This window comes from Python bivittatus, unplaced genomic scaffold (assembly GCF_059951505.1).
Source record: "Python bivittatus isolate LINGU-HERP-01145 unplaced genomic scaffold, Pbiv_v1 ctg000590_np1212, whole genome shotgun sequence".
NCBI classification, from domain to species: Eukaryota; Metazoa; Chordata; class Lepidosauria; order Squamata; family Pythonidae; genus Python; species Python bivittatus.
The window spans coordinates 12,473,396-12,497,561 of record NW_028277086.1 but is presented as its reverse complement, the minus strand read 5'-3'; the positions used below and the strand labels follow the sequence as shown (position 1 = coordinate 12,497,561).

Sequence of the window (24,166 nt, the reverse complement as noted above, 5' to 3'; positions counted from 1 at the left end):
AGATAAAAGAAATCTGAGTCCGGGGCAGAAAGGTAATGTGAGAAAGCATCTCGGACGTGACCGTCCCTAGTTGTTATGAGGATAAAGGGAGGAAGGGGGGAAGCACATTCAGACTTGCAAGATTCTGTTACTATAACCTTATAATAAAAGTAGCATTAGCTTGCATGTCTTTGGTTTCCAGGCTTGATGTACCTTGGAGGGCAGACATTAGCCCATCTAGTGCCCATCTACAACCTCCAGAACTCCCACTGGATACATTTCCAGGGTTCTGTATGAAAAATGTTATCCTAGCTCATCTTCACCAAACCTTGTGCCCTCCCAGCGTGTTGAGTTATAACACTTGTCATTCCCCGCTGATGGGATTTATGGAAATTATAGTCCAACACATCCACAGGGTTTTGGTTTGGAAAAGGCTGCTCTGGTCCAAAGTAAACCATTCCCTGCCCTGAACTGTAAACTCTACAGTGGATTTCAGTGGAACAGGAGAGGTTGACACCTACCTTCCAAGAAAGGATATGACAGTGTCTACAAAGCTGCAAAGTATCTCCATATTGCTCTTTCCTTGGATAACATCTCACAAGCTTGAAGTACATCTTCTTCCAATCCAAATGCCCTTTATCTGACAATATTAGCCGCTTGCGTATCTAAAATGGAGAAGACACCACAAAACTAAAGAACTGCAAAGTACACGGAGATATATGGCTAATGTTATGAGTCACTCCACAAGAAGAGAACCCATCGAGAAGTAAGTATGAGAGAATGCATGCCACCTTAAAACAATAACATGTGAAGTGGCAAGTCTTAAAATTAAAAATAATATTGTAACAGGATGAGCAGAGAACAAGAAATAAGGCAAGAAGTAATAATTGTAAGCATCTAAAAGAATGCGACCCTTCCCAAAAAGTGGTGTGGGAATTAAAAAAAAATCCTTTATAAAGGGCATGAAGGAAATGGAGTATTTAAGAATAAACTGCATGCTGTTGTTGCTTTGCGATCAGTAATATGCCCTCAACAGGAGGTTGCAGAGGCAGGACAGTCTCCATGTGTGACAGACCACTCTGGTTGAATAACCTTCATGGTTATTCAAGAATGGATAGTGAATTAAAGAAGACTCTGCTTCATTTTCTGTATATTTCTTTGGTGCTTCTACAATTTCACTTTCCACTGCCTTATACCTGTCGGTCTGTGAAGTGGTAGTGGCAAAGCTTCTTCCAGAGGAGTCGGTCCTCACTGAGTACCTGAAGACTCGGAGTTACTTGCCCAAGGCTCACAATATCTCTCCCATCTGTCAGCCGTTGCATGATGTCTAATTGTAAACACAAGGGCAGGTCTGTGAAAGTCAATCCTTTAAAGTCAGGCTGGAGAAATGGAGAGAGAGAAAGAGGGTGACCACAGTGAAAGACACCAGTGCTTCTGTGCATCTTTTAAAGAACATTCACCTATTAAAGTGGCCTTCAAGTGGAGCTGAAGTCCTCGTGACTTCATGAGCAGATTCTTGATGTGATATTGAAATGGTCTGCCATTACTGTATGTCTTTTCCAGAATGTTTTTTTTTCAACTTCCCAGCCTAGCCTGCAGCCCTGGAATTCCTAAATGGTGCCCATTCAAGTAATAACCCCCACTAACCCTGCTTAGCCTTCTCAATCAACTAAGGTCAGTTACAGGGAGTCCTCACTTAATGACCCTAATTGAGATGGGAATTTCCATCGCTAAGCAAAGTGGACATTAGGTAAAACATCATGTGACTGCATTGCTTAGTGACAGTAGTTCTGGTAGTCCCGGTTGTAGTCGTTAGGCAAGGACTTCATGGTTCTCCTGCTCTGCCGCACTCACCTGCACTTCAACTCCCCCCACCTGCCTATCTCCCCCCGATCTCTGCCCTTTTGGCCACCTTGCACTCTGCTGCCTATCCCTGCCTCCCCTGTTTGCTGTCTTCCTCCTCCCACTGCTGAGGTGTGCCCAGCCAAGGCAGCTGCTGGCCCAAGGCCTCAGGGAAGCGTTGCACAGCCTCGCAAAGGGCCAGGCTGGGCACACCTCATCAGCAGCAGGAGGAAGAAGATGGCAAAGGTCAGCTGGGGACAGTGGGGGATGTGTGGCAGGGGTGGGCAGCAAAGTGCAGGGCAGCCAAAAGGGGAGAGATGGGAGGGAGATAGGTAGGTGGGAGGAGTTGAAGCGCATGCTGCAGTCGTAAATGCAGGTGGGGTGCCAAGTGCCTGAGTTTTGATCACGTGACTGTGGTGGCGCTGCAACAGCCGTAACTTCAAGGATTGGTTATAACTACCATTTGTTCAGCGCCACTGTAACTTTGAACGGTCACTGAATGAATGGTCATTAAATGAGGACTACCTGTAGTCACTGCCACTTAGCTGGGCATTGACCAACTTGCCAGTGAATTTTGTAAGATCTTCCTGATGAAAATTCTGGAGAATTTAAAAGCTGGCACATCTGCAGTTAGACTTAACTCTAGCTATTGATGTTGTTGCTCTTGTTGTTGAACCCATACATCTTTACGAAATGACCAAACAGCAGCACTTTGGACAGCTAGTCAAAAAGTCAGACTCCTTGCTCACCTTGGTGATCTGGATATTGTTCAGCTGCTGCTGCCAATGAAGAATCATCTCCATTCTGTGGACCCACATGTTTATGTTTCCAACCAGGACAGACTTGCCAACACTCTGGACCAAGGTGCAAAGTGACATGTACAGAGTCTGCAGCAATTCTTTTATCAATCTGATATTTTGTTGATCCTCAAGAACTTTATGGGAAAAATGAGAAAAAAAGGAGATTTAGATATAGGCAAGGAAAAAGTCACTTTCTTCTGGAGGACAACAGAGTAGATCAATTTTGCTTTTCATCCTTTTCCTCCAGGGTGGTGCAACGTGATGTGTGGGCATTTCCATCCCATGTTGCTTTCTATCCTTATACAGCAGTTTGAAATTGCTTTGCGATTATCCCACAAACCTCAAAATACTTAGAAATGTAGGGAACACCATGAGCCAACCAAGGGTTCATAAGAAAGTGGCGAAAAAGTAATCCAGTCAGCCTCCTGTATCATGTGCTAATACAGATCCCAAATCATAAAAATCCCCCTCACCCCACATTTTATAGTCATTTGCAAAGCGAAAAAAAAAATTGAGCAATTGCTATGAGGGGAAGTTTCCAGGCTGTAAAGATGCCATTCCCTTAAGATGTTTATCACATTTTACAGCATTGTCTTAGTAGGTTTTGATGTATGTGGGAGGGTTATGTATTTGTTGGAGGATGAGTTTTTTCCTCTTTTTTTTGTATGCCACCCAGAATCCCATTGTGAGTTGGGCGACTAAATAAACAACAAATAAATACATGTCAACTGAAAGTTGTGAAGATGACATTTTTGCAACAGGACACTCTTCCCAATAGATGTGATGTTGAATGTTGCTGTAGGGTCTGGAATGGGAAAGATACAGTATATTCCAAATAAAGCCTACAGGGACATCAAGGAGACTTTAACAAGTTGCTAAAGCTGTATTGCGGGGAGAGCGTCATTGTGTCTAGAGCCAGGAGGCGAGGTGAGGTAAGTGTTCTCACCAGTGGGAAAACGGTCTGTCCACAAGCTCTACGGAACTTCAGCACTGGAAATGGTCAAAGCAGCTTTGTCCTGCTTTCATCTAAACCAGTGCAGAACTATCATGAAGTCAACTCAGTTCTCCAAGCTAGCTAAACTCATAAGATTGGACAAATCAAAAGTTGCTACTGAATAGTTGCCCCGACCTCATTCAGTGATGCTTTATAGTGCCTTCTTTAATTTTTTTCAAAATCAACAGTTGGATTGATAACTGCTGGGAAATCTTTTGACACAAACATTGATTCTAATGCTTGTTACCCTTAAGTTCTCCTGCAATTGACTTGTGCTGCTGATCTTCACAAGACCTTAAGCAAAACTAATTTTTATTATTTGGGGCCTTTCTGCCTTGGGTGATAGGCCAAATCTTCAATTTCTACCTGACATCTCAAAACATGTCATCACTCAGAAGTGTGAGGCACATACATGATGGTATCACACTTGCAAAAGACAGGCTGCCATGACATTCACATAGGATTGTGAAGAACAAGACAATGCAATTCTACTCAGTCATGTCATTTTTCATCCCTCTCTAACTGGTGTCTTCCATATCCAATATGTTAGACTACTACTAGCTGTGCTGGTTATAGATGGTGGAGGCTGTAGGAGGATCGGATGACATGATGTTGGGGAGAATGGCTATTATATTGGATTCAGTAAGATTTAGTCCCATCTCCCACCCTAGCAAGAACTGGTCAAAAATCAGAGGCATGAACCCAACCGGATTTATTGCTAAGTTAACGTGCTAGGAATCAGCCTCTTTCTTGGAAAATCAGTCCCCACTTTTTCTATTTATATATACATATACCTTTCTGTACAACTTTCTCCAAGATATTCATAAAGTTTTTCTGGGCGATTCCACTCAGTGACGTCAGCTGAGACTTTGCAATCAGCTCCAACAACTGTGAATAAAAATAAGAAATTCAGCCTCTAGAGCAAAAAGACCCTTCTAATCTTGGTTTCCTTCTTATGTGACCCAGTGGAACAGTTTAGTTATGTGCTGCTTGACTTAAAAAAAAAAAAAAAAAGAGGATTGGGGCCAGGCAGAATTATGGGAAAAGGCAGATGCAAGAATTTAAGTAATCACAATCTATCTGTTTCTTCTGTTAAGTTTAGTTACTAAGCCAAGTCATTAAAACAGAGGACAAAGATAAACAGATGGTTGCCATTTAAGCTGTTTAGAAGCACACAGGAATGTATGTGATGGCAGTGAAAGAGAGCCAAAAGCCCCCCTCCTTTTCTTGTTATAGAAAATGTGCATATGCTTTTCACTTGTACTCTGTTGTCTCAACAAAGTGGTATTAATGCCTGACCAACTTCTGTCGATCATTCTGCCCAATTCTGAATGACAGCAGAAGACTCTCCTACATGGGACATTCTATTAATATCTTCCAGAGGCACATGACTGATATGAACTCAGGGAGATGGGAAAACAGTCACGGCTCATTGGCTAATCCAACCAATGCCAACTAATGAACTTGATCTCTGTGAATCACCAGGGATCTGACAAAAATAAAATCAAGTGCTTGCACACACAACTGCACTTTCAAAGCCCCATAGGAAATCACAGCCCTGTCCAAGGATGCTTCCTCTTATGCATTTCTACCCATTCATATCTTAATTGGGTACAGTCTAAATAAGACAAGAGCATGCACAACTCAAGGGCATGTTGGGAACCATGCTCCAAAGAGTGGGGGGAAAGCCCCCGTTTTGGGTGAAGGTGGAACAGAAGTTTTAAGGGGCAAAATAGTTGCTCTACGCCTCTGTCTTAGGTGTGGTTGTCTTAAGCTACCTATTTTGCCCTTTAAGACTCCTCCAAAACATCATCATCATCTTCATCTTCATCATCAACATCATCATCATTATTTCTTATCCCAGTAACTCTGGGGGCTACACTTTTGGCACAACTGTTCTCTAAAGACTACAACATATGCCCTACTCAGGACACTTAGACGTCCTCATCGTAAAAGCTAAGCAGAACTGAATTGGTTTAGGACTTGGATAGAAGACCACCAGGAACTACCAGGGCAGCAGGGAAGTTGAAAAAGCATTCCAGAAGGCAGAGAAAAACCACTTCTGCACTGTTGCCCCCCCTCCCCAAACTACTTGGAAATCTCTATGAAGTTGCAAGGAAACAAAGTCAACTTGAAGATGTCACTTTCTGTACTCCGAAAGAGTAAGAGAACTTCTAGTTCTTATTACTGCATAGAAGATCAGTGGACTTCAACGTCCAGAATTCTCCAGCCAACATGCTTCATGTTCATCTTCATTCACCTTCAAGTATGCTGGCAGGGGGAATTCTGGGAGTTGAAGTCCACACATCTTAAAGTTCCCAAGCTTGAGAAACACTGGTATAGAACATCTGAAGGACCACCTGCCCTTACTTGAACATGCCTTGATTTTAAGACATGCTATATTTTTTGTTAACTAAGGTAGCCAGAGTCACACAGATTCCCAGTTCTCTTGTTAAACATCCTAATTCCATTTTAAAGGGCACACATAATTCTTCTCTGATTTCCAACAGATGTCTCAAAAGTGGCAAAATCTTGCTATTAGAGTCCTTGGCTAAGTCCTGCCATGGACATATCAGAAGCTCAGATGGGATTTTTGGCTACAAATAATCACTCATTTCTCTCTTTGATTTTCTTGCTGCCTCGTATCCGATAAAATTATTTCATATAAAGCTAAAATACTCCAAAAGTAAAACTAGCTCAGCAATTTATGCAATATTTTATGTGATCTATTATGCTCATGAGACTTGGCTGATCTGATCAATTTATTTAGAACATCTTATTTTTATTTGAGCTACAGTGGTGTGAGGGAACATGTTCATTTTTTTCCCCTTTGCTACACCATTTGCCAGTCTGAATTACAGAAATTTGAACTTGAAACTATAACTCAATATCTAAGGCTGCAGGAAACACAGTGGTAGGAAAAAACACAGAGGTTCGGTTTTTTAATACTGCAACTTCAATATATTGAAATGTTAATGGTGAGAATTGTGGCTTAAACTAAATGTCAGGCATGCAAGTTACAGGTATCTTTTAACCTTACTTTTTTACGGTGCTTGATTTTTTCTGTTGCTCAATTTTTTTAATCCAATTGTTATTTTCTTTAGAATGGCAATTCTTTTTTTAAAGATTTTTTTTTAATGCTCTGTAAGTTGTTCAGATCTTTGATCTGTTTCAGGTAGAAAAAGTGGTTTCACAAACATTCATTCAGCAGAAGGCAAACTAGTAAACAACCCCCACTCCACCCCAGAGTCCAGGACAAGCCACAATGACATCATAATGGCCTTGCATGCATTGTGACATCATCCCCAAATGATATGAATGATGTAGGTGCATTCTCACTTGAAGAAGTGTCCATACCAAACTGTGATGACTTCCTCAAGTAAACGCTGCTATTGCATTCTTGCATCATGACATTTTATGCAAGGATGTAAGTTGCAGCATTTGTGTAACATTGTTATGCTACATGCCATCATTTACCCCCCACCCTTGGGCCTTCCCCATGGATAACCATGTTCACAAGTTTGCCTTCTAGTTACAGTGTTTTCTGACTGGCCAAACCTAGCTTAATAGCTAGATATACATGGGCAGTCCCCACTCTGGCAGCCATTCTGAGGGCACCCTGTCTTCTATAATTCCAAAAAATGATCAATTGCAAATTAGCACATTGAAAATGGAACTAACTTTGGATTTACAGATTCCCCCACTCCATCTTGGCTGTGTGAAGGAATTTGGAAGTGCTTGTTTCAAGATATATTAATCACAGCATGAAGTGCTGTTGAAACTACAGCATAGTAAATTTTGACCAAACCTGTACCTTGTGAGTCCTCCTCACATAAACAGTTGCAGTGAACAATTCTGATTTGAAAAACTGCCAATGGATTTGAAAAGCAGGTTGTGGGTAAACAATACCCTAAATTTTATGCCCTTCCTTTTTTTCCCTACCAATTCAGCTTAAAAACAAAGAAGTGAGTCAGTTCAAAAAAAAATCTGTAGCCCTTCCAACTGAATTGTCCTAAGTGAAAATGTAAGGTCCAATGTGATGTCCCAAAATATACCATGCCAGATCTCCAGGAAATGACTCAGGAAAAGGACAACCACATTTCCTGCCCTCAAGAAATTGGTTGCTCTTGTGCAATGAGCAATTAACTCAGGTTTATTTAAATACCAAAATAACACCCTCTCAGTACTTTGCATACAGACATACATTTTATACAGGTCTGGCTTGCACATCTACTAAATTAAATTGTGCTTTTTTTGGTCTTATCGTTATCATTGCAGTTTGTAAGCCATGGTTTCTAGCAATGGGTTGTGTGGACCTCACAGTTTCTGGTTAATTCAATAAATCATCATTAAACAAATCATGGCTTAGAACAGTTACAGACATGTCCCAAGAGAAAGAGTCAAGTCTGGCTGTCTTCCCAACCAGTTGATATTCTACATGCTGGGAATTATTTTGGTTGGTTGGAGGACAATTCAGAGAGAAGCCACTGCAGTTTGACTGTCACAACAGACCCAGAGCTTTTTGACCAATAAATGCGAAGCCACTGAGCCTTTGTCTGGAGTTCCTGATCTCACAACAGATAAATGGCTCCTGAACTATGACCAAAACACTGTATATCATCTCTTTGTTTGTCTGCAGCGAAGCACTTGACTTGCTGGTGCTGGCAATCTGCCAGCCACAACTTTCTCCTAGAAGTGAAAAGCTAAAGCAGTTGACAACAATGACTAAGCAGGACTACAGTTATGTGTAAACAGCTTTGACTTGCCAGCTGGCTTTTCTACAACATTAGATTCAGGGAGGGGGTGTTGGAACATGGGAGAGCATAACAAGAAGAGGCCAGAACTAAAATTGAGACTCAAGGTAGAGGGCAAACAGGTGTTGGTAGGGTTTAGGACCAGGAAATAATCTGGAAGAGAGACTTGCTGGAACCATAACAAATGATGATATACTTTTGTGATTAGATAAACCATATTACTAAACCCAGATGCTCATGAGCCTTCAATCTTAAACAGAAGTCACCGGTAGCTTTTGAGATTTCTCCCTATGAAAGGACTACATTAGCCTTCCCCAACCTCATGCCTTCCAAATTCATTAGGACTTCTTTTAGAATTCCCACCCAGGGTGGAAGTTATAACTCCAGCTAATCCAGGAGATTGGGCTAGATATTTTTTTTCTTAAAAATAAAATAAAGTCTCCTACTAATATTCTTGGGTTCTAAATTGATCACTGAAGATAGCATTTTCTGCTCCACAATGCTTGCAGTCAGGTGTGTTCCAAAGATCTTCACAAATGCAACCAATTCTTCCAAGGCTGCTTTTTGACCCTCTTCCATATCTACCTTCACCCAACATGCTTAACTTGATTACTAAATGAATCCTTTTTTTTTTTTTGGATCCACACAAAATATAATAGTGAACCATAAATTAAGCCAGGAGGTTGGGTTTGCAAAATACATTAGAAAAATAACAAATTGTGTTAACACCAAGCAAATTAGTACACTGTGTGAATGCAGCCATAACATCTTTAATTGATCTGCTTAAGCAAGCTGTATGATCCCTCCCAGGAGGTCTATCTGCCAAGCCCACTGTATATAAAGAGAGAGAGCGTGACAGACAGACAGACAGCACTGGTACCAAATGTCCATACACATTTTATGCCCGCCCTATCTTAAAGGCTATAGTTTATAGAGTCTTTGGTATATTTAATTTTATTTTACAGTACTCTAATCTGTGAATTTTCTGTGGGAAAAACAACAACAACATCTGAATGAACTGCTTCAATGGGTTAAACCAACCCTTGACACTCACCCGTACAACATAGTTGAACCTTCTGGAGTCCAGAATAGCATTAGAGAAGTCCAGCCTATTGAAAGCTTCTCCCAGGGTGCAATAGCCATGGCGCTAAGAGCGAGAGGATGAAACACATGAGTGATTTCTTTGTATTCATGATTCTCATTAGAACCAAGGTTGATGGTCTGGAACTAGATCTGTAGGACAATTTTTAGTCTCATGGATTTCAAGGCTGAGAGATAATCAGGATCTCCATTTTCACTGAAGCAAATACTAACAGGGGCTTTCCAATGCAGCAATGTGTAGGGGAAGAATGGAATCTTCTTTTCTTCTAGAGATCCTCTTGGCCTGAATCTGCTTATCACCAACCTGCATGGCACATCCTTTCTTTGCAGGGCTAAGAACTATAGTGGTGCAGACATGATGCTTTAATTTTATATTATATTGCATAATCAAATGCCCATAAAAGTAGTCCTGAGGCAAAGTGGACAAGTCCAAATTAAACAAATGGTCAGGACCAAGATTTTCCATTTGTTTCCTTGGGCTCAGGGGAGATAATTTTTTAAATGTGTTTGTTATGCCTATGATAGAGTTGACATGGTTCCCACCTCACCATTGCAGGAAACTTTGCCATCAGTTTTGAGCAGTCGTGATCTGGGGAGCTTTCACGATCACCAAAAGTTTATCCCATTCCCTTAGATGAAGTAGGTCTGCTCTTTCTCACTTTTAATTTGAATGAATACATCTAAAGCAATGTTTCTCAATCTCAGCAACTTTAAGAAGTAGGGACTTCAACTCCCAGAATTCCCCAGGCAGTTGGGGAATTGTGGGAGTTGAAGTCCTCACATCTTAAAGTTGCTGAGGATGAGAAACACTGGTTTAAAATGTTATACTGTATCATTCTACTGAATGAGAAGTTCATCCAGTAAAAAAACAGTATTTTTAGCAAAATATTCACATATTACAATATTGTCAAGGTAATTTATTCACCGTTTTAAGCTACTTTTGATGGAAGCAGTCACAGGTGGGATATTTTAGGCAAAACTGTACTGTTTAAAATAATAACAGATACTCACTTCTTTGGTACTTCCCTTGTGTACATAAATCCATTTTTCCTGATGAAAATCTGTTCAACCAAAAATACATTTTATTTAAAATCATGTAGACATTACTACTTTGTTTTCAGAAATTATGGTTAGCCCTTCAGTTACATCTTGACTTTTATGAACACTCCCCTCCCCCCCCCCCCCCCCCGGATAGTGTTTAAGAACCAACTATGTATAAAAACTCCAGTTCAAACATTCAGGGGTGGAAAAGGATGGGTGGAAAAGTTGAAATCAGTTCACTGGTGGGGAAGAGGGGGGAAACCTCCTCTCTGCCAAGCACAAATGACCACAATGTCAATGCAAAGACATTGCACATGGAGCAAAGTTTAAAATCCAAGTCATCAGTCTTCGCATTGCAATGAATCCAAGTTCTCTGGTTAAGGTCAAAATCCGGGTGCAAAATCTCTCCAGAGGCTTCTGGAAGAGTTGCAGAATTCATTTAATGGTGTGAGAAATATGGGGTTTTGTTTAGTTCTCCCTCCAGTTAAAGTTGTCTGTTGTTAATTTGGTGTTCTAATGTTTTTCTATAGCCAATGTCTTACACTGAATCCTGGTCTTATTGTTCAGCTGGTCCTTCTTTCGTTTTTTTGCAGCAACATCACAATTCAAGTTGTTGAAGATGTTCTCCTTGTTGTACTCCTCTTTCCAGCAGTAACTGGGAATGACACAAGAAAAGGGGAAAGGAACTTGAATCTCTTATGCAATCTGCATTACCATTCCCCCCACTCCTTCCTAAAAAGGAATTGGAGTAGAAACATAAACAGTTAAGTTTATGCATGCCCCAAAACTGCCCTGGCTGGCAGCCTCTTCAAACAGAGCAGAGGAATCTCTTTTTCCTAGAAATAGTGGCTAACCCACAGGAAGGTTAGTTGGGAACCATTAATAATGGTGAGTGGAGCCAGAAACAGTGATGGGTGGATGATGGCAACATTACAGAATTGCACATACTCCCCTCCTTCATAACCAGTAGGGCTGTCCACAAAGTATGGTCAGATGGAAGCCACTACAGTGCAATTGCAGATAAAAAACAAGTAGAGCTTTGATCACAGTGCTCTGGCTGCCATCTTGACTTTTTTTTACCATACCCTTTGGACATCCCTGGACTAGCCAGCATAAAAATGTGGGGAGAGGAGTATTGTAAAAAAACAGGAAGGTCTTGCCTTAAAATGTAGACTAGAAAAAAATTAGATGGGCAGTTAGCTTTTCCTACCCACTGGATCCAAGTTTATTGTTCCCACTTCTCTTTGCATATCCCCACATGAAACTGGATTGAAGGCTGCATGCAGTCCATGGAGTTCCCACTCCATTTTTAAAAAATTGAACTTGGAATTACCCAAGGAAGCATCTTTTCAATATATTCTATAATGACCACCAACTTGGGTGGCCTTAAAAGAGGATTAGATACACTTATGGAGGACAGGTCTTTCAAGGGCTTGTCAAGAAGAAAGTGTTGTTTCTAGCTTGGGGGCAGCATGCCTCTAAATACCAGTTGCAGGGGAACCATGGCAGGTGAGCGTTACATCTCCATTCCTAGGAGATGGAACACTCCAGAAGTAGTTGATAAGCCCCTCTGAGAAAAAAAGATGGTCCATGACCTGATCAGAGGACTACTCTTATTCTATGTTTTTACTCCCAATTTATACATTCCTCCATGTATAAACCCTCACATCTTAAGATTTTCAGGTGGGCACCCCATAGCTGCAAACTTTCATCAGTGATGGCCCCTTCCTCTAAAATTCCATGCCCAGGGTAGTTAAGATTCTTTCCTTCTCCCGCTGATTGCCTTTCTGTTCCAGATCAAAGTACAGGACTGGATCTTCTCTATATTCATTCTACTTAGGCCCCATTGATGAGACCCAGTTTAGAGTAGTAGTTTAAAGCATTAAGGTAGAAACTGGAAAAATGAATGTTCTAGTCCCCCCTTAGGTTCACTTAGCCAACTGAGTGAGTCTGGGTCGTTCATTCTCACTCAGCCCTAGAAAGCAAGCAGTGGCCAACCACTGATGAAAATGTTGCCAAGGAAACTCCAGGAGTGAACACTAACTCAAAGGCACAAGGTCCCACTGAAATTGAAGCCCCCCCGCCCCAAAAAATTCAATTCCTTTATTGGATACCAGTGGTTTTCAGTAGTCTTCATCAAACCTGATGCCCTCTAGGTGTGTGTTGGCTGAAGGTAATGGGGATTGTAATCCAATACATCCAGAAAGTGCCAAATAGCTAATGATTGGTTCTAAGATTTTTTTAGAGTTGTTTACATATTTATATGCTATTTTTATCTGAAATGCATTTTATAGTTTGGTTTTATCTTCATAGTCCCAATTTATCATGCAAAGGTGATTAAGAAGGATTTGTTTACATCATTCCTTCTTGTTTATGGTCTCTGATCTTTCTTGGTGAGCCAAGTTTTCCTTAACACGACTTTTATTGGTTCTGTCTTCCTTCCTTTAAGCACAGGAGTTCTTTCTTCAACAATTATATGTTGCACCTCTTTCTCTTCCCTCCTCTCTTTCCTCGAAGCTCATCTTTTAAGCATGACATTTGGCTTACTCTCTTAATCTTTATCCCCAACTGCAATCAAACTTTATGCCTACACTAATAGCATCTGCCACATTCTGTCTTCCCAAACTTTGCTTCTCCTCCCTTTCTTTTCCCCACTCCTATTTTAGATGATTAAATCCTTTAAAGGCTTGAAAGTTGGATATCTAGACCCTGCACACATTGAGAATCATGTCCAATATGCAATAAAAAAGATCTGATTTTCAATAAATAAATGAGTATATATTGACTGTTGGACAGGAAAGCAGGCCTGTTCTGTACTAAGGTGCCATTGATAGAGAAGCATCTTCCTCTGGCTTTTACCTTACCACCCAAATATTTGGAAGACAGAGGAGTTACAGCTCAGTAATATAGCACATGTTTTGCAAACAGAAGCAACTTGTTCAGTCCTCAGCATTCTTAGGCTACACTGAAATGTCTGAAACCTTAAGAAGCCCCCTCTGAAAAACATAAAGATTGCCCCAAGACAAGCTTGGCTCCTGATTACTTAATGGACATGTCCACATACAGTAGTTGGTTTGGTAACAGTACACCATCACCACCTTCTGGGATGTTTTTTCAACTTCTCATCTTACCTGGGATCTCCTACTGGTCTCCCTTGCAAGTGCTAACCAGGGTTGACCATAATTTGCTTTTTTCAGAGTCAGCCAAGTTCTGCTAGGTGGTATGACAGCTGAGCATTATCAGTCAGAATAAACAATACTGATTTTGGTGGCCCCATGAACTGACTCAGTGACTGGTCTGCACAACTTGGCTGAAACTGGGTTACTGAGATAACCCAGTTTCTGCATCAATACAATACACTGAACCATAAACTAACCCAATGGGCTGAGTTTGTACAACACAGTAAGCCACCAGAAACTAGCCTTGGTTAAAACTGCAGATGTAGTCCCCAGCTCTTTAACTGACCTGGTTAAATGTGTTGTGTGAACCCAGACAGCAACAGGCAGCTTTGCAGGTTCATGTAAGCCCCATAGGCTTGTCTAGTTACACTGTTCTTCTAGCCCCACCACTGCAGTGATCAAATGCATAAGTGCTACCCAACTATACTATTGCTCTATGAAAGTCCAGAGGAGTCAAAGTTGAAGGAGGGAGAAGAATCCTTGTGGAGGACCTCAGAGTTGTTCTCCATCCTTGGTCTAAATATCCTGGCACTAGTACAGCAACCAGATCAAGGGCAGCCCATGGAATATATTCAAACTTCAATTATAAGGGATCCAACAGCTTCTTTTGTAAATAAGTAGAATACATAGTCCACCTACTCAGTTCCCTGGTTTTTGCATCATCACCATTCTGACTTTGACGTCGCATTATTACATGGTTCATTGCAATCGGGAAGGGAAAGAAATTAAATAATTATCTAGGGTTTTTTTAAGGCTAGTTATAAATAATTTGAACCACAAAGCAGTTCCAGAAAATGCCTCATCCAGAAGAGGATACTTCCTGGTACAAGATACAGCTGCCATTTTCTCAACCAAAGAATTGAACGGTTAGGCAATCCCATTTCTGCAACCATAACAATCATTAAAAAGGAATTGCACAACAAGGCCCATGACCTTTGTGTAATACTCTTGCCCTTCCACTAACCACCTCTTGCTCATTTGATGTCACAACTTCCTGCTTGTGTCACATCTAGGACATATTGCTGATACCTTCAGGCACTGTTACGCTCATGTCTCATGTATTTACAAACTGCAATTCAGACTTTGAAGGGCTAAAAATAATAGCAGTTTGCAAGCAGGATGATCGGCGAAAGCAATGTGGAACTAAACCCGTCTACACATCCAGGAAGAATGAAGATCCAGGAATTCTATCAGCTTTCCCCAACCTTGAATCTTGTCATTTCCCTGTGTACCTCCCAACAACTACATATATAAAATGTCTTAATTTATCACTCCTAAAAATCTTTCCATTCCTTAAGCCTAGTGTAAGTTAAGAAGAGCAAGAGTCAACAAACTGTTTGCCACGCCAAGATAAAACAACTTACACTAGCTTGATTGTCTTTCTCACCCTGCCAAGCAATGTAAATGTTATATTGATAACCTTCTAATTCTTGCTCACATTATATTATGCATTTAAGGGCATCACATTTTCTATATAATGAAAAAATCAGTTCCCTCCAACAGTCCCAACAGGTTCTCTCAGAGCCTCCTTCACTGCAGTGACTGAGGTCTCATAACGTGTGTCCATAAAGCCTCTGGAGCAGTGTTTCTCAACCTTGGCAACTTGAAGATGTGTGGACTTCAACTCCCAGAATTCCCCAGCCAGCATGGGGAACTAAATGAAGAAGTGTGTTTTCCTTACCCCATGGCTGGGGATCTGTGGGTACAAAAAGGAGGTGCAGAGGTCAGGACTATTGACCTGTTCCATGCCACAAGTCATACCTTAGAATAATCTGCTAACACAAGTAGAAATGCACATCTGGCTTAATATGGATCTGAGATTTCTCTTTCTCCTGCCTGTCCAACACACTTCACTATAGCATCTACAATACCATAGATAAAACTCTGTGGATGTTTGCGTGGAAGAAGATCATTCTCCAGCAGCTCAGAGTAGGATTGAAAAGCTGCTGTTTGAAGTCATTAAAGGGTAAACAATAGATAGATGAATCATTGATCCGAATCTCCGAATCTTATATTAAGAGAGCTTCCTATATTGTTAGTATGCTATCCTGTTCTTGTTTTAGTTATATTTGACTTAGACTTCTATTTTCTACTGCCTTTCTACCGAGAAGTACAGAGGCAAAGATGGAGGATCTATTCAGTTCATGGAAATCATAGCGTGCAAACTGATTGATCTATGGTATTGCAATAATCATCACAAAATGCAGAAGTATGCACATCTATCACTCCCAGGATGACTTTTATTTCAGGCTAACTGAAATAAAACTATATTCTCAGGCTAACTTTGTGAAAATTCTATTTATAACTGTTTAGCCCTATACACGAAGCATTCTTATTTACATTGACGTCTGTTTTATCATTCCAATTAGAGTGCCAAAGCTGTTAACATTTTAAGTGCTTCCCTAAAAAAAACCCCAACAGATCATCCATAGCTTGTGCTACACAAAGATATCACGTTCCTGCTTACATTTGTAACAAGATCCTATTCACAGTCATTTTTAGACAGGCAGCTCTGTTGTTGAACCTCATGGACAATTTATGGATTTGTATTCAATCTCATTCTAGGACGTCTAAAACTACAACCAAGAATAAGAGTGATTTGACCTACATGGTACAGTAAACTTGGTCATTTGTCACTCTTCTCTTGCGCAGAAAAACAGAACACATGACCAATGTTTATATTTAAGAGAACAGAATTAGACATCTTTCTTCTCAAATTCCCTGAAAGTCTTTAGACCAGTGTTTCTCAACCTTGGCAACTTGAAGATGTGTGGGCTTCAACTCCCAGAAATCCCCAGCCAGCAAGGCTAGCTGGGGAATTCTGGGAGTTGAACCCCACACATCTTCAAGCTGCCAAGGTTGAGAAACACTGCTTTAGACAGTTCCTTCATGAAAGGAAATGGGGACGAGATTGCAAGAAGAAAGAGATTTTCTATAAAACTGAGTTCTGGGGCCTTCTTGGCAATGATGTGAGGTGGCATTTCTTAAGACAAAGTCCAAGACACAAATATCTGCAAATTAATATTTGTATTTATATGTGAAACTGTTCCATTTCAAAATCTGATCAAAGCTCAGGAAAGATTCTTGCTCAGAGTATCTGTATGCTGAAATAGCCATGCAAATTCAAAACTGGATATCCTGTGTGGGCTCACAAGGAACATGAACAACTCATTTTCTCTTTGAACAACAACAAAGTTCCTTCAAATTGCAAAAAGTAAACATGAAATGTGGTGTGGAGACACACTTTAGCAGCCAAATATGTTTGGAGTAAGGTGCCAGACAAGATTTCCCAGGGTTTAAAGATGGTAGGCTTTCACCTTTTGTCCTCTAGAACATATAGTTGTCCTTCAGAATTATATATAAATCTGCTTAATGTATTGATTAGAAAATCCAGCTCTTCTTAGGAAACACATACAGTATAATACTGATTATAATCAATTGGAAGGTAAAAGTATAATATATGTAGCAGTGAATACTTGTACTGATGGATATGCCAAGGCAAAAGCGTTTGTCCCCCACCCTCATCCCACAATATACAATTGTCAAATTCATTCCTATGGGCTTTATTCCATACATGACTGTCTTGATAATCACCCATCAATCAAATTTGGCGCCTTAATTGATTTCCAAGTCCTCTGTCTCAATAATTGTAAAAGAAAGGAAGGGAATATATCATCAAATGATCAAATATTCTGTTCATGCTACTGATGTGAAGATGGAATTGGATTTCTATAGGCATTTTGCAGTTTGACCCTAGCCAGTCCAAAAATGCATCATTTTCAGGAAGAACATGGACAAGTGCTTAGAGAATACAGAATATCCAGGAATATTCTGATGTATCTACACAAGTTGACCTATCTATATATTGCCTGAGATAGTAACCGGTAATGCAGCGATGAAAGCCATGAACAAGAGTAGCTGCCATTTGAATCCTAGAAGAACAGCACTGTCTAAATGTTATCTAAGGAGGCATCATGCCTCCCCCCCAGAAACCATCTTACTCCTTATCTTCAGCTGAAACTGAATCTTTGTTTACAGGGCCATGTTACTAGGACATTGAAAGGTCACCTGCTTGGATGATTCAATGGCACTATATTGCCCAACATCATGTGATGGGCTCTGGAACATGTTAAAAGTACCATCCTGAAATGCCACTAGAGCTGATGAATTTCAAAAAGTCTAGGTCAGGCCAGAAGTCAGCATCACTGGGGACATGTTAATGAATACATTCAGATAGGAACTCCAGTCTTCCTGCTCACCCACTGTACTCTCACTGCCTATTTTATGAATTCCCTGAACAAGCAAGTAGTGATAGGAACAAAATAAGCTCCTGTTGTATCTCTAGTCTATAAACAACTGGGCTACCACTGGATGGCATTTTCTGTAACTCTTTCTTGCCATCTTGTGGACACCTGGATTTTTGCAGACAAGTAACATCCCCCCTACTTGCCTTGCTTGACAATGATAAGTCTGCTCAAAATGAAAAAAAAACTATTCAGGGCATTTTGCTCCAAAATCTTGAGCTGGAGCTGTTATAGACAGATGTTTTATGCCAGCTGCTGAAAATCCTCAGAATTCTGTTGACCCTTCAGAGCTGATTCAAATTATGAAGAAAGGAAAACGGGCTGACTTAACATATGCCTGGATTAAAATCTTTATGGGCAAACAAAGTTAATGCGCCAGCTAGAGGAGACTCTGACACAGTTTTGAATGAGCAAGACAGTTTTATACTCCACTGCGAGATCGCTCATATAACCAACATCAGCACGGCTAATCACGCAAAAGTACTTTCTGTGAGATCAGATTGGTTATCCATCTTCTGCAGTATTCGTTTAACCGGCAGAAGGAGCAAAGTCAGGGGCCACAATAAAAGTGCCAATTGGAAATGTCAGAATTTGACCTTCTAATCTATTTCATACGGATGGACTAGCAATAATGCAAAGATTTAAAATACCACCACGACCTGTTTTGCCCAATTGCTGATTTACAGGATAAGAACTTTTATGTGAACTACCAAAAATGTTCTCAGGGGCTCTTATGCTCAGCCACAAGCCCTAACCTCAAAAAGGTTGCAGTTAATTTGCTATTTCAGTTTCAAAACATTCTACTTCCTCTGAAGTGGAGTGGGGGAAACAATGCAACATTTATAAAATTAGCATCCCGAACAAAAATGTCCTGGACTAATCCCTTAAAAGACTTCATCCATTCCACTATGTAACCTACTCCCATACAAACTCATTCCATCTCATTTTTCATTTTGCTATGAAGAGCTCTGCGTCAGAGCAAAACAAACTGAAAATACTCTGGAAGAAGCAACTAGTTCTCTGTGAAAGCTTTGTTTTCTTCTGGTTTTCAATCGCTATTCATTTCATTGGACTGACACTGATGCAAATATCTTACTTTGTGATGCAACAGTCACTGTAGGAGAGAGAGGATACTGGAACTAGACTGGCCAGTGCTTAATAATTTTATTGTCTTTATGCATAGGAGCATTTAATACGCAAATAGAGATTACTGTTTAACTGGCCAACGCTCAGTTGCATGCCAAGCAAAATAAACCAGAATGCCCTGCCATAATACTGTAGAGACTTTTGTTAACTAAACATATTAAAGCAACAGAGCTCTCAAGAGTTTAAAAATAGATTCAGACCATTTTGTTTAGTTCAACATTTCAGTAAGAGAGCTCTAAAACCACTTAACTGTCAGTATTGATTGCTTGTAACTGAACAGATAACAAAGCTAAGCAAAAATTCAACTACTGGGGACGTTCTGTCCCTCTTTTATAGATGGATATTTTACCACAATAACCACCCACTGATTATGATGCAAAACTAACCCGTATATTTTTTTAAACTGGCATTTTCCTGGAAAATATGAACAAGAGACATAGAAATGAACCCTTGAAAAACTGACCACAATAAAGTTTCGATCTATAGCCTGGTTTCTGCATTTTGCAGACACCATATTTATTATGTAGAAGTAAATGCCATCACACTTAATGAACTTTATTTCCAAGTATGTGAGCCAAGTCTTGGCAGTTCAATTTTATGCCTGCTTACTCTGAAAACAAACTGTACCCTGCTCAGTGGGATTTAGTGAAAAGCAAGTGAGCACTGGGGATTCAGCCCAACATCTGTTTAAATCCAAAATACTTTGCCCAAACTGGACCCCAGACCAGGTTATATGTATATTGTTATTGTTGTTATTAGTGGTGCTCCACAGCCTTCCCTAGCCTACAGCTGCCCAGGCTTATTGGCCTACAACCAGCATCATCCACAGCCAAATGAGACCTGGATGTGGACAATGAGATCTGTAGTTCTGCTGATCTTCTGTCAGCTTTTCAAGATAGACCAGACTAGGACACCAGAGTTATGAATGCTAATACTACTTTTATTATAAGGTTAAGTAACAGAATTTTGCAAGTCTGAATATGTCCCCCCCCCCCCCACTTTATCTCCCTGAGAGCTGGGGAAGGCTTTCTCAAATTACATTTCTGTCCCAGACTCAGATTTTTTTTATTGACTGTTGTCTTGATTGCAGCCCTTCCTCCTTCAAGGTTATTTCTACTGCCCATTTCATCTTCCAGTTGTTTTGTTTGTTGGTCTTACCAATGGAACCAACCTGTGTCTCATCTTTAAACCACATGCTGATAACTCCTCATTTTCCAGCTCAGTCTGGGAACTCACTTAGCTTTTGGGGGATCCTCAGAGGTTAAACAACATACACGTTTCCTGAGGTGAGCCTATCCAATATACTATAGCACAAATGTCCCCAACCACCTGGTCCCTTTTAGGAAGTCTTGGACTATAATTCCCGCCACCTCCAGCCACCAGACTGATTATGGGAGTTGGAGTTGAAGATGACACCTCTCAAGCATAATGATAGGCTGGGTTTCCCATGAGGGAGAGTGTCATGTTTTTAAGGGGTGGAGCTCATTTATAACAACAAAGAGGACATGCACATGTTTTCACAGCACACCAGCCTTCCTGGGAACTCATGAGTGAAACATGAACCTCATGTTCCTTGTGACAGCACTGTCATGCAACAGAGATGGCTCAGTAAACGTTTTCTTGCTGGTGTTGGGTCTTGGACTTCAGATCATCAACCAGGAGGAACAAATCTGCATGGAGCCACTAAAATTCTAGACAGCTGTCATAAGACCAATGGAAGGGGACCGGAGGTGATAGGAAGAAATCTACAACTTTTTTTGCCTGGTGGGCACAACTCGTATTTGATGGCACTTTGTGGGCAGTACAATTTTCATGGATGGGGCTTTCTGATTTAGAAAGATTAGTGGCACGGCTTGTTGAACAACCACAAGGTCACAGGCACCTCAAGCTTAGAGAATACAGAAGAACACTGTAATTGATGACAATGATTGAAGTCCATGGAAGCCTACAATTAGATGCATTATCTTATGTCTTCTGGTCTCCTGAGGATTTCTAGAGACATCTCTAAGCCTCTGACCATCCTCATTATTTCATTTATTACTTGACTATTGCTCTAGTTAATGTTGACTTATTCTCGGAGGGTATATAAGTGAACCAGCAATACAGCTGGAGCTTAGGAATATTACAAAATTATTGTACCTGGAGATTCAACCTATTCTGGGCTCACATCCCCCCAAACATTTCAGATCATCTTTTCCTGAATTGGCTCTGGACATGAGCTGAGGTTACAGTTCTCACCATTTCCAACCCCTTAAAAAAAAAAGCCCAGGGGCAGGGGCAGTGGATTGTGGTTATTGTAGTCCCCAAAGTTCTGGGCTGTGCCAGGTTAGGGGAGGCCGGTTTGGACCGGCAGACCAGCCCCGTGGCGTGCTTCTGAAGCCGAAGGCAAAATGTGAAGTTATCCACTAGGACGAAGCGAACATTTGTCCTGCGCCGGGCGCAGCGGCGCTGCCTCGTTCGCCTGCCCGCGAGGACGCCACAAGCCAGGAACAAAAACAAAGCGTTGCAGCCTGGCGCAGACAGATGTGCGCTCGGACAAAGCATCCCGCGTTGTTGGCGGGGGTACGGTTGCTATTATTTGCAAAACTCTGTCTGTCTGTCTGTCTAGGAAATACGCGTCCGATCCCAGATCCGCTTCTCCCCCGGTTCCCGCTCCCTTCCCCTGCCCTGCCCCGAGCGCCCACCACCCGCCACGGTTCCCACTCCGCACGGACCCAACCCTCACCTGTTCCGCTCGTTGACGCAGCCGCCGTGGTCCTTCCCGTCCAGGAACCGGGTCCAGCCGTCCGCCGTCTTCACCCAGTTCTGCCCCGGCGATCGCCAGTCCTGCCCCAGAAAAGGCATCGCGGATAGCCCGAAAGAGGAGGACGCCGGAAAAAAGCGCAGGAGCGCGCGCCTTTGGGTGTCTCCAAAGCAGAAGCGCTAACGGGGGCTCCGCGGCCAGAAGGAGCCCCGAAGATGCCGCCTGAACTCGACGCTTGGGATCTTTAGGACGCTCCTTTCCCTCCGTCCCTTGACATCCAGGCCCCTCGATCGCTTCTCTGCCCGGGCTCCAGCCGCCTCTGTATTTATCCGGGACCGCTGGTGCCTCTTTGTTGCCGGAAGAAGCGCGCAAACTCCGCCCCGCGCTTGGGGAGGGGGGACACGTGGCTTTGTTGATGGCTGCTTCTCGGGATCCGAGCGAGCGACCGCGAAAGCCTCTCCGAGGGATTGGGGGGGGGGGGGGGGATTGCTTTGGCCACGGTAGTTGATGGCGCAATCCTGCCAATGGAAACTTTCGCCTTGACAGGGGGGCCTCGCGCAGCTGCCCAGGCCCAGTATTTTTAGGACCCCCAAAGCAAAGTGTGAAAAAAAACGAAAGCAAAGGGAGGCTACCCTAAGACGTCGTGCACCAAGGTGCTCCTGTTATTATTGTTATTAGTTGGTTGAACAATACCTTTATTAAAGGTAAACTCTCCTTTAAGTCCACTGCGAATGATTTTTGGAACAGGTCCTGGGAATTTTCTTGGCAACGGTCCATAAGTCATTTGGAAGAAAACAACCTGTTTTCTTCCAGGTTGTTCTTCTTCTTTTTTTCCCTGTTTCCCAGACCACTGTACAATTGGAGGATTCCCTGATGGTCTTCCATCCAAATATTAGCCCAAATATCCCCAATCTTACAAAAAAGTCCCACTGGATCTTGCCACCCAGCTAGGCAATGCCTTTATTAGAACTGATCAAAAGGTTGCAATAGAGTGAGGAAACCTTGCAGTTATCTGGAGCTCTTTATTAACCCTGGGATGGGGGATGGAGAATAAACAAAATCTGCAAAAATAAGTATGGGTGATGCAGCTTTAAAATACTTAAACTTCCCAATTGGTATTTATCTGACAAGTGTCATCTTAATTGTGGAGTTCCCAAAGGTCCAGACAATATTTCCCTTGAAATTCTTCCATGTAGGAACTTTGGATGCCTTTTAAGCGTGACTTTTTTTGAAGGGAGGGAGAAAAACTAAAATGGATTTAATTTATATTTACATTTGAATTAAAATATAGGTAATAATATTTCTTCTTTATATTTATTAGTTTTGGTCACCAAAAACTATAGTCTGGTGACAACGATTCAGAAGGATGAGAAGCAAGAGTGAAAGCTTTTGTGGTGGGCAGTGAGGAGGCCCCTTTGGCCTCTAGGCATCAGACTGGGTAGAGAATCTTTCTGGTTTTTGGTAACTGTCCACAAGGAAAACAGCAATGAAACTTTCACGGCGCTTTCCAGATTAGTAAAATGTTGTGCTTACAGATTTTGGCACATAGTTACTCTCATCCATAAACATCGATGCCGCAGTAGATTCAAGGCGTCACAAAAGTGTTCCATATTGCATCACAGCAGAAAAAATACATTCCTCCCTCAGAAAGGACTTCTCTTATGTAGCAATAAATTGGCATTGGCCGTGTGCTTGGGACCCATCTGTGGAGTTTCTTTTCCATATAATTAGCACTATGCCAGGGTGCCTGTTCAAGGGAAGGAATCTACATGTTTCAGAAGTGATGTTTGAGTTCAGACATTTAGACATGTTCCTGACTATCTGAGGGTTGTTTGTAGATAAGTTGTTCCTGGATTGGGTGAAAAATGAAGAGGCATGTTGGTCATCCCCTGTTATTGTTGAGTGGGGAAGAATCATTCACATGCCACAACATTCTGTGCTATGTTTTTCTACAGGCGGGTTAGATGGATGGATTCTATCTGCCATGGATAACAAATCTGGTATGATTTGCATGTAATTTCTCCTGGAATGAAAAAGAACTGAGTCAGATGTCCTTAGCTTTACTGGAGATTGTTGGCTGTCTCCCAGCTTCACTTCCACTTTTGAATCAAGGCTAATGAATGCACACTTTACTTTTAACACTCATGGGTAGCCTATTACAGAAGTCACCCAGCTGTGAGTCACACGTGGCCATATTTTTTCCACCATGGATGCTGGTAGCTGGAGAAAATATCCAAGAACCTTGTGAGGAAATCCAACCTAGGCAAGGAGACATAATGGTCA

At 41.6% G+C, this 24,166-nt stretch overlaps 1 protein-coding gene across 3 annotated transcripts in view; it reads right to left on the bottom strand.

The window, feature by feature from the left end:
- Positions 1–22,243, bottom strand: part of FBXO32 (F-box protein 32) — a 28,176-nt gene extending 5,933 nt beyond the window's left edge. For all 3 annotated transcript variants that reach the window (XR_015797562.1, XR_015797563.1, XM_007435883.4), the window contains exons 1-8: positions 21,866–22,243; positions 11,054–11,166; positions 10,482–10,531; positions 9,424–9,516; positions 4,410–4,503; positions 2,571–2,755; positions 1,176–1,358; positions 501–644 (exon numbers count right to left, since the gene is read on the bottom strand). Coding sequence is in view for 1 of the 3 variants with exons in the window: in XM_007435883.4 (XP_007435945.1) it covers positions 501–644; positions 1,176–1,358; positions 2,571–2,755; positions 4,410–4,503; positions 9,424–9,516; positions 10,482–10,531; positions 11,054–11,166; positions 21,866–21,984 (981 nt within the window). In the remaining 2 variants the exon portion in view is untranslated. The remainder of the gene's footprint in view (positions 1–500; positions 645–1,175; positions 1,359–2,570; positions 2,756–4,409; positions 4,504–9,423; positions 9,517–10,481; positions 10,532–11,053; positions 11,167–21,865) is intronic.
- Positions 22,244–24,166: the final 1,923 nt, after the last annotated feature.